This window comes from Vidua chalybeata, chromosome 2 (genome assembly GCF_026979565.1).
Source record: "Vidua chalybeata isolate OUT-0048 chromosome 2, bVidCha1 merged haplotype, whole genome shotgun sequence".
Lineage (NCBI taxonomy): Eukaryota > Metazoa > Chordata > Aves > Passeriformes > Viduidae > Vidua > Vidua chalybeata.
This window is the reverse complement of record NC_071531.1, coordinates 32938179-32950174: the sequence shown is the minus strand read 5'-3', so window position 1 is coordinate 32950174 and position 11996 is coordinate 32938179. Positions and strand designations below refer to the sequence as shown.

Sequence of the window (11996 nt, the reverse complement as noted above, 5' to 3'; positions counted from 1 at the left end):
TAGTTATCCAAGTGTCTATTTCAGTTTGCATCTAGAATTTTTAAATTTCTAAGACCTCAGTTGGAAACTGGTGTTTATATAGAGCCATACAACATAAATACAACATAAATAGACATACATACAACACAAATACAACATACATACAACATAAATAGAAATGTGCATATTCTATTCTGATTGCTTTTTAAGATGATTTTTAAGTCCTTTTATGAGAATAAAATCCTTCAAGAGCTTGGTAGAGTTTTCTAAATTGAATTCCAATTAGCTTAATGCCATGTGTGTACAGTATCTGGTGTTGACTTGCATGGGTAGTTAGGGTGGCATCTACACTGAAGAGAATGTTCTTCATGGAAAATCTTCTGTTACAGCTGTGTATGAAGTTGAAAGTTTAACAGTATGCTGTTTTCCATGTGTGTATTAGAGAGAATGAAACTTCAAAAAACTAGGAAACACAATAAGAAAGGTGGCCAAGATTCCTGCTAAAATTAAAGTTCAGGGTATTAGGAGAACAACCCACTTGCAGAAATGGAGGATGCTAAGTTAGCCAGCCCTCTCTAATCTGCACCTTCAGCAAGCAGTTCCTAAATCCTCACATCACATCAGTCTGTACAGCTGTGTTCACTTTCATGGAAGTAAACATGACTATGGCAAAGCACCTGGTCCTATTTATACAAGTCTTGAAGAATTTCTATGAGGTTATATCCCAGACTTAGATTTGCTTTGATCTTGTGTACAGCAAAGGGGTTTGAAAAAGAAAGATCCTTATTAATTAGTTGCAGAGAGGGCTTTTTTTTTTTTTGTAGTTGAGTACTCAGAGACTTAAAACACCTGTTATGAACAGAAAATGGAAGTAATTTCTTTCAAGATGTTTTGCACATGAAATGGAAGATAAAGGAATAGAAGCTGTGCTTTAAATTCAGGGATCTGGACATGGCATTGGCTACTTTTACCCTTTTATGCTTGTGTAAATAGAAAAGTACAAAAGAGAAAGTGTTTGTGGCTTTATAAATGATAAACGGAAGATGTCTGCTTGAAAAAAAAGTGTTTACAAATTTGTCATGCTAATAGAGAGATTTTTGTTGAAGTTCCTGCCTTAAGAGAAACTGCCAAAAGAGAAACTGTATAGTTAAACCTCTTTCAAAGACAGTGAGATACAAAGTTTTTATTTCAGTTTTAATGTACTTTAAAATTATATTCAAATTACATTATTATTGAGATACAGGCAGACAAAAATTTTATTAATCATATCTGTTTTCTTGTTTTAGGCATTGAATCTGGCATATTCCAGCATTTACAGCAACTACAGGAATTTTGTTGGTCCCCCTCACTTTAAAGTCATCTGTAGACTTCTTGGATATCAGGGCATTGCTGTGGTGATGGAGGAATTGCTGAAAGTTGTCAAGAGCCTGGTATGCTAATTGTCTTTATTCTTCTGCTAGTCCAAATGGTTTCTTATAGGAAATGTCTCAGGAAAAACAAAGTGAAATTGAGATCCTGGATAAAAATAATTAAAATTACTCCATTGAAATTTGATATAAGCTGTGCTTGACACTACTCAATGTCTTGTGTGAGCAATAGAAAGAAGTGCCTTGGTGCCCTGAGCAGTGTTTTGAAAACTTTGACTTCTTCATTGGAGATTCATGCAATTTGTGCCCTGAGCTGTTAGGGCCTAGGTAGGCCCTGGAAAAGTATGAGTATTTTAAATTAGTTTATTTCAACTTAAAGACCATACTGTACATTCACTTGCTTGATATTTTTTGAGAACAGCTGTAGTGTGCTTTCTGCCTGCCACCTAACTTCAGGGCTCTCAATGACATCACTCGTTGACAAGAGGAGTTTAACCTCTGTGCTTGATTAGCAGTGCTGCTCAGGCCAGTTTTGAAGACATTATCCACACAGCCTGGGTATCCTCTATTGGAAAGGGCCTTTGTAACTGGAAGGATGTTGAGGTGCTGGCTGTTTGCTATACTGTTAGAATCTATATATACAGCCATAGTGCACTGCAGTTAATTTAAGCCAAAGAAATTATATTTTCCTCCCTTTTGCTTGTAGGAGCATGCTGCTAAAATAATCCAACTGTACCAGTGAAAGCTGTGGTGTTCATAATCGTACTTCAGGCACTTGACACATTTGGCAGTTTGTTTACAGTAATTCCCACAATGTTCTAAGTATGTTTTTGATGTTCTAGAAAGGCTGAATCCTACTTGAAAAAATGCTGTAATTTAATCTTCAGGGAGAGACGAAAACACTTCTATTTTTCAGGGTTTGGGTGTCAAGTATTGGTTTGCTGTGTTTTAAGAGAGGGGATTTTTTATAACTTAGTGGTAAATTGTCTCAATTCATTAAAGGTGGCTTTGAACGCTTGGTCACTTATAAAGATGGCTAAAAGGCCTGGGGAGGCCAATGCCTGATGCAGGTGCTCAGATGTAGGGGGACAGATAAGGGAGAGGTGTCTAGTGGTAGGAAGACAGGCTGACTGCAGGCTGAGACCATCTCAACTGGAATGTCCAAAAGAACCAGCTTGGGTTGGTGCAGCCATTCCTAATCATAAGGGCTTTTTTCATGTTGCTTTTGAATACATTCAAATGCTTTTTGAATGGTTTTGAAAGCATTCAAATGCAACTTTTTAACCAGAAACCTAAAAGTTAGTTAGATAATAAAGAGTCTGTAAGAGAAAAACATGTTTCCCTTTTTTACCTTCCTGGCCTTAGCTGTTGTGCCATTCTTCTTGTAGCAAAGATGGTTAATGCCATCTGAAGTCTTTACATTTGAAAAAGTTGCCTTTTTAAAGATGATGACTGGCAGAATTAAATGCAAGATTTTTAGAGCTGTTTCAGTTCATGTATGGTTTGAATGCAGTTTATATTAAAGTTTCATAGTTCAACAGCACTGACATGTTTACATACATCTGTTTTCTCTTAGTTACAAGGGACCATTCTTCAGTATGTCAAGACCCTAATGGAAGTGATGCCTAAGATTTGTAGGTTACCAAGACATGAGTATGGTTCTCCAGGTTAGTTTGTGTTTGATGTTAACCTTAGCAGCCTTAATAAGATGATACTAACCACTATCTTCTGAATCTTTTATATCTGTCTTTCCCTCCCTCCTTTTTCTCCTGATAATCAGATTTTAGCCTGGCTTTGCTTTTGTATTTATTTAGTTTTTTTTTCCATTAAAAGAATCGTTGAATGCTATGCTTTCTGAAAGTTTTAAGACTTCTGTATGTAGGGCAAAAGGATGACAATCTGTATACAGACAGCCTTATGACATAATTGATCTTGAGCTGGGATGTCCACAACAGTTTCTGTTTCTTGTCTTTCTTATACGCGTGCTGAGCTTTTGCCTTAGCAAGTTAGCCTCTCACATTTTTTCTGTTTAAAGGTCTAATTTAGATAACCCAGTTCTCTGGAACAGCCTCTATTCCCTTCTCCTTTGCCCTCACCAAATGCAAGATAAAAGGAGTGATACTGCTGGGAGGTAAACTGGTCCTGCCAGAATAGTTATGGCTTGTGTGGGGTACATCTTAGCCTCTCAACAGGAGGTGTGACAGTTGCAGAAGAAGAAATGGCATTGAAAGCTGCTTGCCACTATGGAGAAATAATTGGCTAATTAGTATTTATCACATTGTTCACTGAAATTCTGAATCTGCTTTCCCCTTCAAAATATTCCTCCTTCACAACTTCTAATTAACACAAATTAGTCCTTCCATGTGCCACCCACTCCTGAGTTTATTTTTCCAGAGTCACTAAGTTTTATTAAATGCCACTCTGGAATGAGGTTGGGTTTTTTCTGCTTCCCACAGCTTGCTTGACGTTCATTACCAATGTTAAACGAAATTGAGGTCTTACTAAGTGTTTCCTTCCTGTTTTTCTCCCTGGAGCGTAGAAATGGATGAATCATGGTAGTTAGGAGTATAAAAATAATCTCTCTGAGGCTTTTAGCCATTCATTAAGGTCAGACCGCAAAAGCAGTAGGTATTTTCAAATAGAGATAATGCATCACCAGGATCTGTGATGCTACAGGTGACATTAGGAAGCTTGCCAGAAATCCTCACCTGTAAGGGCTAAATTATTTGGCAGGAGATGCCCAGGGATTTTAGGAGAAACCTTCCTCTTAAGGTTGAAAGACAATCCATCCTATAGGAAAGGAAGAGCTTTACTGGTGCAAGGGTAACAAACTACTTTGACCTCATATTTACTCTTCCAAAAGAAATGCTGTTTGTTTAGATGCCTACTGTACCAAGAGATCAAAGAAACTCTTGGTTTTATAATGGCATATCATACTTAGTTTTAGATTTGGACTGGATCTCAAAACCCCACCTGATTCTCTGCTCCTTTACTGCCCCTGTTCCTGTCAGGTTTTGTCTTAACACATATAGTTTTCCTGTTCTGAACTGTTTCTAGCAGAGGACACATAATAACCCCCTGGAGAGTCTCTTCCAAGAAATGCAGACAGCCTTTATAGCACAGTTATGCTGTCTCTCCCTTTCCTTTTCAAGTTGCCAGACAGAAGAGGCTTGTGGAAGATCAGGACACCTCCATTGCTGTCTCACATCAGGGAGAAACTGCCCTGTGCTCTCTGACACCTCCCCATCATGGAGCTGTCTGCTCTTGGAGCAGCACTGGCTGATGAAGGAAAATGTTCTCTGTGATGAGGATGTGCTGCAGATTTTAACCTTCACTGGGAGAGGAACTGCCAGGCTGTAGAAGGGCGGGCTCAAAGCATGCTTCCTTTTGAGTCACTGTCCTCTTCGTTTCTGTGCTAAGTTCTCCTCTTTAGCAGTCTTTGCCACACCTTGTTTATGTGTTTTGTCACAGAAAATGCAAGCCAATACACACCAACTGTTGCCTGTTCCCTCTTCTGCCTCCAAAAGCTTCCTCAGAAGTTGTTAGTTGTAGTAAGCCTGAGTGCTGTGGGGTATGTCTGTGTGCTGCTTCTGTTCTTTCATAACAAATAATTTAATAACTTCTTTATAACTGGCACAACCTACATATACAGACCAAAACTGTGATTCCAGACTTTAGATAAAGTATGTAGATTCTCATCTATCTTGATGTAACATGCATTTATTAATTCAGAATTAATTTTCTGAGTCCATTCTCCATGTGCAAAGTGATTTAAGCACACTCAGTAAGTAAGCCTCTAGCTCTTTCATGCACTTCAGACTTTTCAGTTGGAGAGTTTCGTTTTGACTCTGCTGATTGCAATTCCTTGGCCCCTTCATAATCAGCCTTCTAGACTTGTGGATTTCTAAATGGTGATTTATTGCTGCTAAAAGGAGCAGGGTACAGACAGTGGTATCAGAGTTGTTCAGGACTCCTCTTTGCCAATGGGTTTGTTTCCATAGGAACAGTCTAAAGCAGTGGGGAACTTGTTCATCTTGTAGTCATAAAAATATTTGTCTAAAAATATATTAGGCATAAGGATTTTAAAAGGGACCTTTTAAAGTTGCTAAAGCTCTTAAAGGGATATTTGCCTTGTAAGAGTTTAAGCTTGAAATTTCATCTTGGAGGTCACATTTTCTTCTGCTGTTTTTTGAGTATTTGAACCTTTTGTTTCTGCTTTTACTGAATGAGTATCCTGCCACTCTGAAGTACCATGAAGAAATGTAGTTTGTCAGCTCTGCTGTGAGATAAGGCTTTTGTCACTGGTATACCATCCTTTGTATTTTTTCCTAAGTGTAACGTTTCCATGTTTCTTCTTTAAAAAAAAAGCAACATAACAAAATCAAGCCAAAGAAACAGAACACTCAAAGCTGGTGCAGGACAAAGCATTTGTTATTCCAGACCATGACCTCTTGAAATCCCACAATTTGGCATGGCATTTTGGGGAATTCCTCCAAAGCCCTGTGTCCCATTGGCTGCTGTGTTCCCATCTCTCCCTGGGCTGATTGTGCTGCTGGCAACACTTTGGGAGCTGTTTCTACACAGCAGTCTGGCAAAAAAGAGTCTTCCACCCCTTCTTTTTTCTGGAATATTTCAGGTCAGAGTCTAATAGGAACTGCAGCAAGCCTGGGCTGGGAAGCATGTTGAAGGGCAGCAGTGGCTGGAGGCTGCAAAGGAAGCATCACTTGGGGCATAGCAGAAGGGTTTGTAATTCTGCATGTTATCCTAGGTTTTTGATAAGGAGGAGAATAATTCAGGTGTGGGCACAATGGCTTAAGTCCACATTGGATGAAGGAAATGTATTCATAGGTCTTCCTGAAACCTGTCCAGTGGAGACAGACTGTTTCAAAGAATTTAGGGGAAACCCAGATCACCTTCATGATTTTAAGAGGGCGTTAAGAATTCATTAGATACACAGAAAAATTGAATATTTCTGACTAGCAAAATGAATACAGTGCACAGGCTCCATGGTCATAAGTCCTGGATACATGTATATGCTTAAACCTGATGAATATTTCCATTGAAGGGAATGAATGGCAGCACTGTTGATATGCAGAGTTAATGCCTCTTGTAAGCCAAAGAAGTATTTGGATGCAGCATTTGAAAGTCTCTATGAAAGTGAACATAAACTAAAGGTGATTATAGCACCCAGTTTCTTGGGAGCAGCTGTGCTATTGCAGATTAGTAGATTTTATTTGATAATAGTCAATTCTTTGCAGAAAATAAGCCAAAACACAATTACACCAAGAATTATAATCAAGGTCCAGTTTGTTTGTAGTCAGAAATTCAGTTCTATAATTAATACCTCATTTTTATCCTAATCTTTTAGGTACCAGAATTGTTAAAAGCTCTGGAACAAGCTCTGTTTAATTTCAGTCTGTAGATGTTAATTGAGAAATGAAAGGTGACCAAATTGAAGGAATCCAACCAACTTTGAGTTGCATGTGTTGATTTGCTCTGACTTCCTAAATTAATCAGTGTACAGACTGCACAGCACAAACTTCACATCTGCTGTTTGAGTGCTGTTGAGATAGGATTTTGGAAGCAGAGAGGGAACCTAATCCTTTACTAATCTACTGTACTTTTCTGATCTATTCTATAGCAACAGTCTTTGCTTCTGTTGAGATCTGTGCAAATCAGAAACTGGGATTATATAATCAATTATTATGACACCTAATGTCGTCCCATCTGCAGGAATAGAGGGATTTAATTAAAATTGCTTTCTTGGAGAGGAGGAGCAAAAAACCTTGATTCATTTACCTTGCAAAGTTCTGTGTATATATAACTAATTCAGTAACTTATGAATTCCACCCACAAACAGAATTAGAGGAAGAAGGAAGGTTGCAGGCAATTAAGTGCAATTAACTTTCCTAAGACACTTGTTCTTTTTCCAGGGCTTTAGTAGGCATGCATAGTCTTTCATAAAAATACACCTCTGTGTAATGTGCACAGAGTGTAATTTGGAATGGCATTGCTCAAACATTAATGAAAACATGATGATGTATTTCTGCCACAGGACTCCACTGGGGAGCAGATTGGTCTTTCATCAGAAATAGCCCGTGTAACTCTGTAAACTTTCTTTTCTTTTGCTGGTAAATCAAGCTCTTGATCTAAAGGGAAAAAGTACGCTAATGATGGCAGCATTTGGAACACCTGCATGCTGAATACTGGCTGTCAGATTTTCAAAATAATATCACAATTTGTTCATGAATGTGTGTGGGTGTGCATATTTATATATCTGTATATGTAGACTGGGGCTTTGAGTGAAGAAATAAGGAACTTTGTTAAGGACTTTGAGAGGAGCTCTGTCACCTGGAGTGGCTGTAAAAGACAGTAAGTAATTTTTATGGTATGAACCTCAAGCCTCTTTGACTTTTACTGTTCTGCTGCTTTTGAGTGGACTTAATGTCTCATTTTGGTTTCATTCACACTTTCAGTATGAGTCTCTTGTTTCTGGTGACAGTTCTCTGTGCTGCTTGTGGTTTCTCTCTGTGCCATCCTGCTCCTTTATATTTGCTTCAGGTGAAATGAGTTATTCTCAGAATTTCACTGTTAGTGAAAAAATACTTCTTATCTTTCCAGATGTCAGCCTTTTTTCCTGAAACTCCCCACAAAATTCACAGTTTGGGTAGGAGATTGAATGGAATCTAAAAACCCTACTCTTTTCGATCTCTCTTGTTTCCACATTGCAGCAGCAGAATCTTCCTTGCTGTTCTGCTCAGCTTCTGTTTCTCACCAAGCTGCTCCCCACCCACCACTCACAAGATAATGGGAAGAGCATGTCTATGGCCACGCATGTCACCAATATCCTGTTTGCTTGGATAGTGCTTTCTCTCCATGGTGACCCTGTGGAGAAGTCCACAGCTCCTCATGGTGTTTCAGGGAGTCTTCCAAGCCTTCTGTTGGTTCACCATCAATCTCTGTGTATGTGGTACAGATCATAAGACCAGAAACATTAGTAGATGTTCTAGTTTGATTTCCTCCAAGGCACAGACTTAAGTCCAGGGTAACACATCAGCCTTTTGTTTGCAGAAAGTCTTGGTATGAGGAAAGTATTTGACTTCTTGCTGTTCATACTTAGAAAACCTTTCTTTCTAGATGTGGAAATCCTTTCATCAACAAACACAAAAAAAAGACTAGGGTGTGTAACTAAAACACACTGGAAGTTTGTGATAAAGCTGATTTCAGTTCCCTAACTTTGCATTTTCTTCCTAACATTAAAAACTTTTTGGGGAAAAATGTTCAACCTTTTCAGTCTGGTCTTTAAAATGGGAGTCCTGGTATTCAGCACTGCAGCATCCCATTGCCATGGTGGGCGGGTCTGTTTAAATGACAAACACAAGTATTCAGTGCTCCTCACACACCTGGGGATTGTGACTGGCTGGTATCCTGCAGTGTTCAGTGAGCACTGACAGCTATTCCCACAGCTTTTCCATTCCACAGTCCCTGCATTGTGGGGAGGTGGGAATTGGTGATGTGCTGGCATTGTTTGCTTTTTAGCTAGTTGTAAATGTGTTACCTTGGAAGAAATTAAGCTCAGCAAGCACTCACTATGTCTGACCTTTCTCCATCAGTTTTTCAGTTCTGTTTTTCTCTGAAGTCACCAAAGTACTAAAGTTAGGTCTGAAATTCACCTCCAGTGAATACATGTGGAAACACTCATTACTGTTAATTTTCTATTGACAAACAGTTCTTTGAGATGTAACAGAGCCAGATGTACATCCTCTCATCATGCACTTTACAGATGTTTTGTGTTACTAATTTTAGTGATATGAGCCTTTCTGTAGAAGTGTGTGGGTTACCTATGTAATTCTTTCCTTCACTGTATGTTTTCAAGTTCCTCTGTGTCAAGTTTGGGTCTTGGGTCTTCAGAGAGACAAGAGCAGCTGTTGGTTGCTGTAAAGTTATTTATTGCATGAATACATCAGTCTCAAAGGTGAAGAGTTCAGATTAAAGTCTGTGCTAAAAGCTTTCTGGAATAGAGTCCCAATGTCCTGAGCAGAAGCAGCAGCAGCTCCCACACCATTTTTTTTTCTTCTTCCTTTTTTTTCACCTCAGTACAGGGGGATTTTATTCATAAATCATCCAATAAGCTAAAAACACGATTCTAAAACATTCTTCCTGCACCTATCCAAGCTTGATTCTAATGTGTGAAAGTAGTGTCATTTCTTACACAAAATCTATGCATATCTATCTGTTGTAGCTAGAAATGCAAGCAGTGTTCTGCTATATTTTCATTATGCCTAGAGCTAAGTTAATTTTGTGAAAGGTAACACTACTGTAAACTAGTAAACTAGGCTTTAGGGCTTTTTACTAGCTAATACAGTTTCTTAAGGCACTTTAGATATATTTCTACTTACTTAAACTTACACTCTTACTTCATGTCTATGTGGCTTAATGTATTTCAGTTTCTCTAAAGGTTCCAATTCAATCCCTGCATTCCTTTCTCCCTCTGAGGGAGTCAGAGGCTTCTATTTCATGCATTCCAACACCTCTGAATTTGAGGAATTTCCTTGGAAGAGATAAGCTGCAGGCTTGATTTCGTGTTTGTGTACTCTCTTCAGCCATTGCCTCACTGGGTAGATAGCCAAGTATGATCTCCTGCATGAGAAGTGTGCATCAGCTGTGTCAGAGGAGCTCATGGGAAGGGCGTCTGTGTTCTCTTTCCTTGTCTTCTCTCAGTTGCTTTAGATGCAGTTGGGTGGAGATTTATCTGGCTTGATTCAGTGTAATGGAAGTGAATTGCTATGTGCAGCATGCAATTTGAAAGCTTTTTATGATGCATTTTCTTCTCAGTCAAGTGTTTTGGTGGCTTTTTGGAAGGGACAGGCTTGTGCAGAAAGATGGAGCAATGCTGCTAAGGATTAACTTGCAAAAACTGAAGAGCTGTCTGACCTACTGTAGTTCCTGCTGCTCTTCCTCTCCCATCCTGCACATGGCTTTAACCTCTGAAACATAACCAGACTGGGTCTCTGCAGAAGCTGCTGAGCCTGTGGTTTCCTGGGCTTCTCTCTAACCAAGGGACTGTACAGCCTTTCTGGGGCTAGAGGACAAGGACTGGAAGTCCACCAGCATGTTATGCATCGCCATTGTTTAGGAGAAGTTTGATGGAAAAGACACATGATTATGTAAACTATGTGGGTTTGAAAATCATAATTTTAGCTGTTTTTTAACAGCTTTTGCAAAACTTTGACAGAAACTGTGTTCTGGTTGTGCTTGTCAGCAAGATCTGGTGTACACTTGCCTGCAGAGCTTGACTTGTGATCTCTGTATTTGCTTTGAGAGGTCACAGATCACCTCTGGCCCTGTGGCACTGTCAGAGTTATAGCTGACACCACCCTTCTTCTCTGTATCTCAGCTCTCAGCTCCTTGCTGGCTCTGTCATCCATGAAAATAGCAGCTGTGAATTGAGTTTGTCAGTAGTGCAGCAGGTTGGGGAATGGTGGCTGGAACAGGGATTAAAGCAGATGAGAGCTCTAGTCTCTCTTCCTGCTCCTGCGTATTTTTTTCTTAGCTCTTATACCAGTTCCCTTTTCCAGGAGTGAAAAGTTAGGCACTCCACTTTGCATGATTTATCCAGTTAAAAAGGTCAGTGCACTGGCTTAACACTTCATAATGTCTGAGTTTTAATGCATTTAAATGCTGCTCCTTTCAGTTTCCTCTAGGCTGCATGTCTGGAGATAAAATCTCATGTGCTGATACATGGAGAGGGAAGTCTAAACCTGCACCTGTGGTTATTTGTATTCTCAAACAGTGTATGGAGGCACATTTGTGCAACCTTTGAATAGACAAATTGGTTAGAAAAGGGCTTTTGAAGCAGAAATTTAAATTAATTCTGATCTCTATGACTCTTATTCACATGGCCAGTATCTTTTGTCTGCTTTCCTGAGGTAACAGTGTGCCTGTGTGGTCATCACTAGATTTGCTCTGGCTCCTGAGACTTTTTTTTCCCACTTCTCTTCTGATTTCAGGTATCTTGGAGTTTTTTCACCATCAGTTGAAGGACATTGTTGAATATGCAGAACTGAAGACTGTCTGCTTCCAGAATTTACGGGAAGTGGGAAATGCCGTCCTGTTTTGCCTCCTCATTGAACAGAGTCTGGTAGGTGCCTGCTGTGCTAGTTTAAAATCCATCTGTCTCTCAAAATGTACTCTCATATTTTTGTTACTAACGTCATCAATAACAAGGTTGAAATCTGTGAGTTTGCTGTTACTGATGGGCAGATGGGTAGGAACAGTTCCCTGCACTCATCTCTCAGTCTTGCAGGGGCTTTCATGTCTGTTAGATACAGCAATGCCTGACTTTGCTGGGTGAGAGACGTTGCCTCTTGCGTGGTACCTGAGGATCTGACATTGCAATCTTCACCATAAATTATAATCACATATGCCACTCCTGCAGCCAGTCACAGTGTGGTCCCTCTTCATGTCAGCAAGCTGTGCATCTGGTACTGCTGTATTCCTTTCCTGCATATCATTCCTGTTGAGGTCTGAAACATCAGAAGGTTAAGTTATCGTAAGGTTATCCTTGGACGTCCTCGTTGCTGCTTGGATGGTTGACAGTGGTGCAGAAATTCACTCATGTGTCCTAGCTTGAACAAAACTCTGAAATGT

The 11996-nt window shown here is 39.5% G+C and overlaps 1 protein-coding gene across 3 annotated transcripts in view; it reads left to right on the top strand.

Annotated features, from left to right (window-relative positions):
* CYFIP1 (cytoplasmic FMR1 interacting protein 1) overlaps positions 1-11996 on the top strand; it is a 75028-nt gene that overhangs the window by 56133 nt on the left and 6899 nt on the right. For all 3 annotated transcript variants that reach the window (XM_053936412.1, XM_053936413.1, XM_053936414.1), the window contains 3 exons: positions 1266-1409; positions 2923-3013; positions 11357-11487. In XM_053936412.1, coding sequence (XP_053792387.1) covers positions 1266-1409; positions 2923-3013; positions 11357-11487 — 366 coding nt within the window. The remainder of the gene's footprint in view (positions 1-1265; positions 1410-2922; positions 3014-11356; positions 11488-11996) is intronic.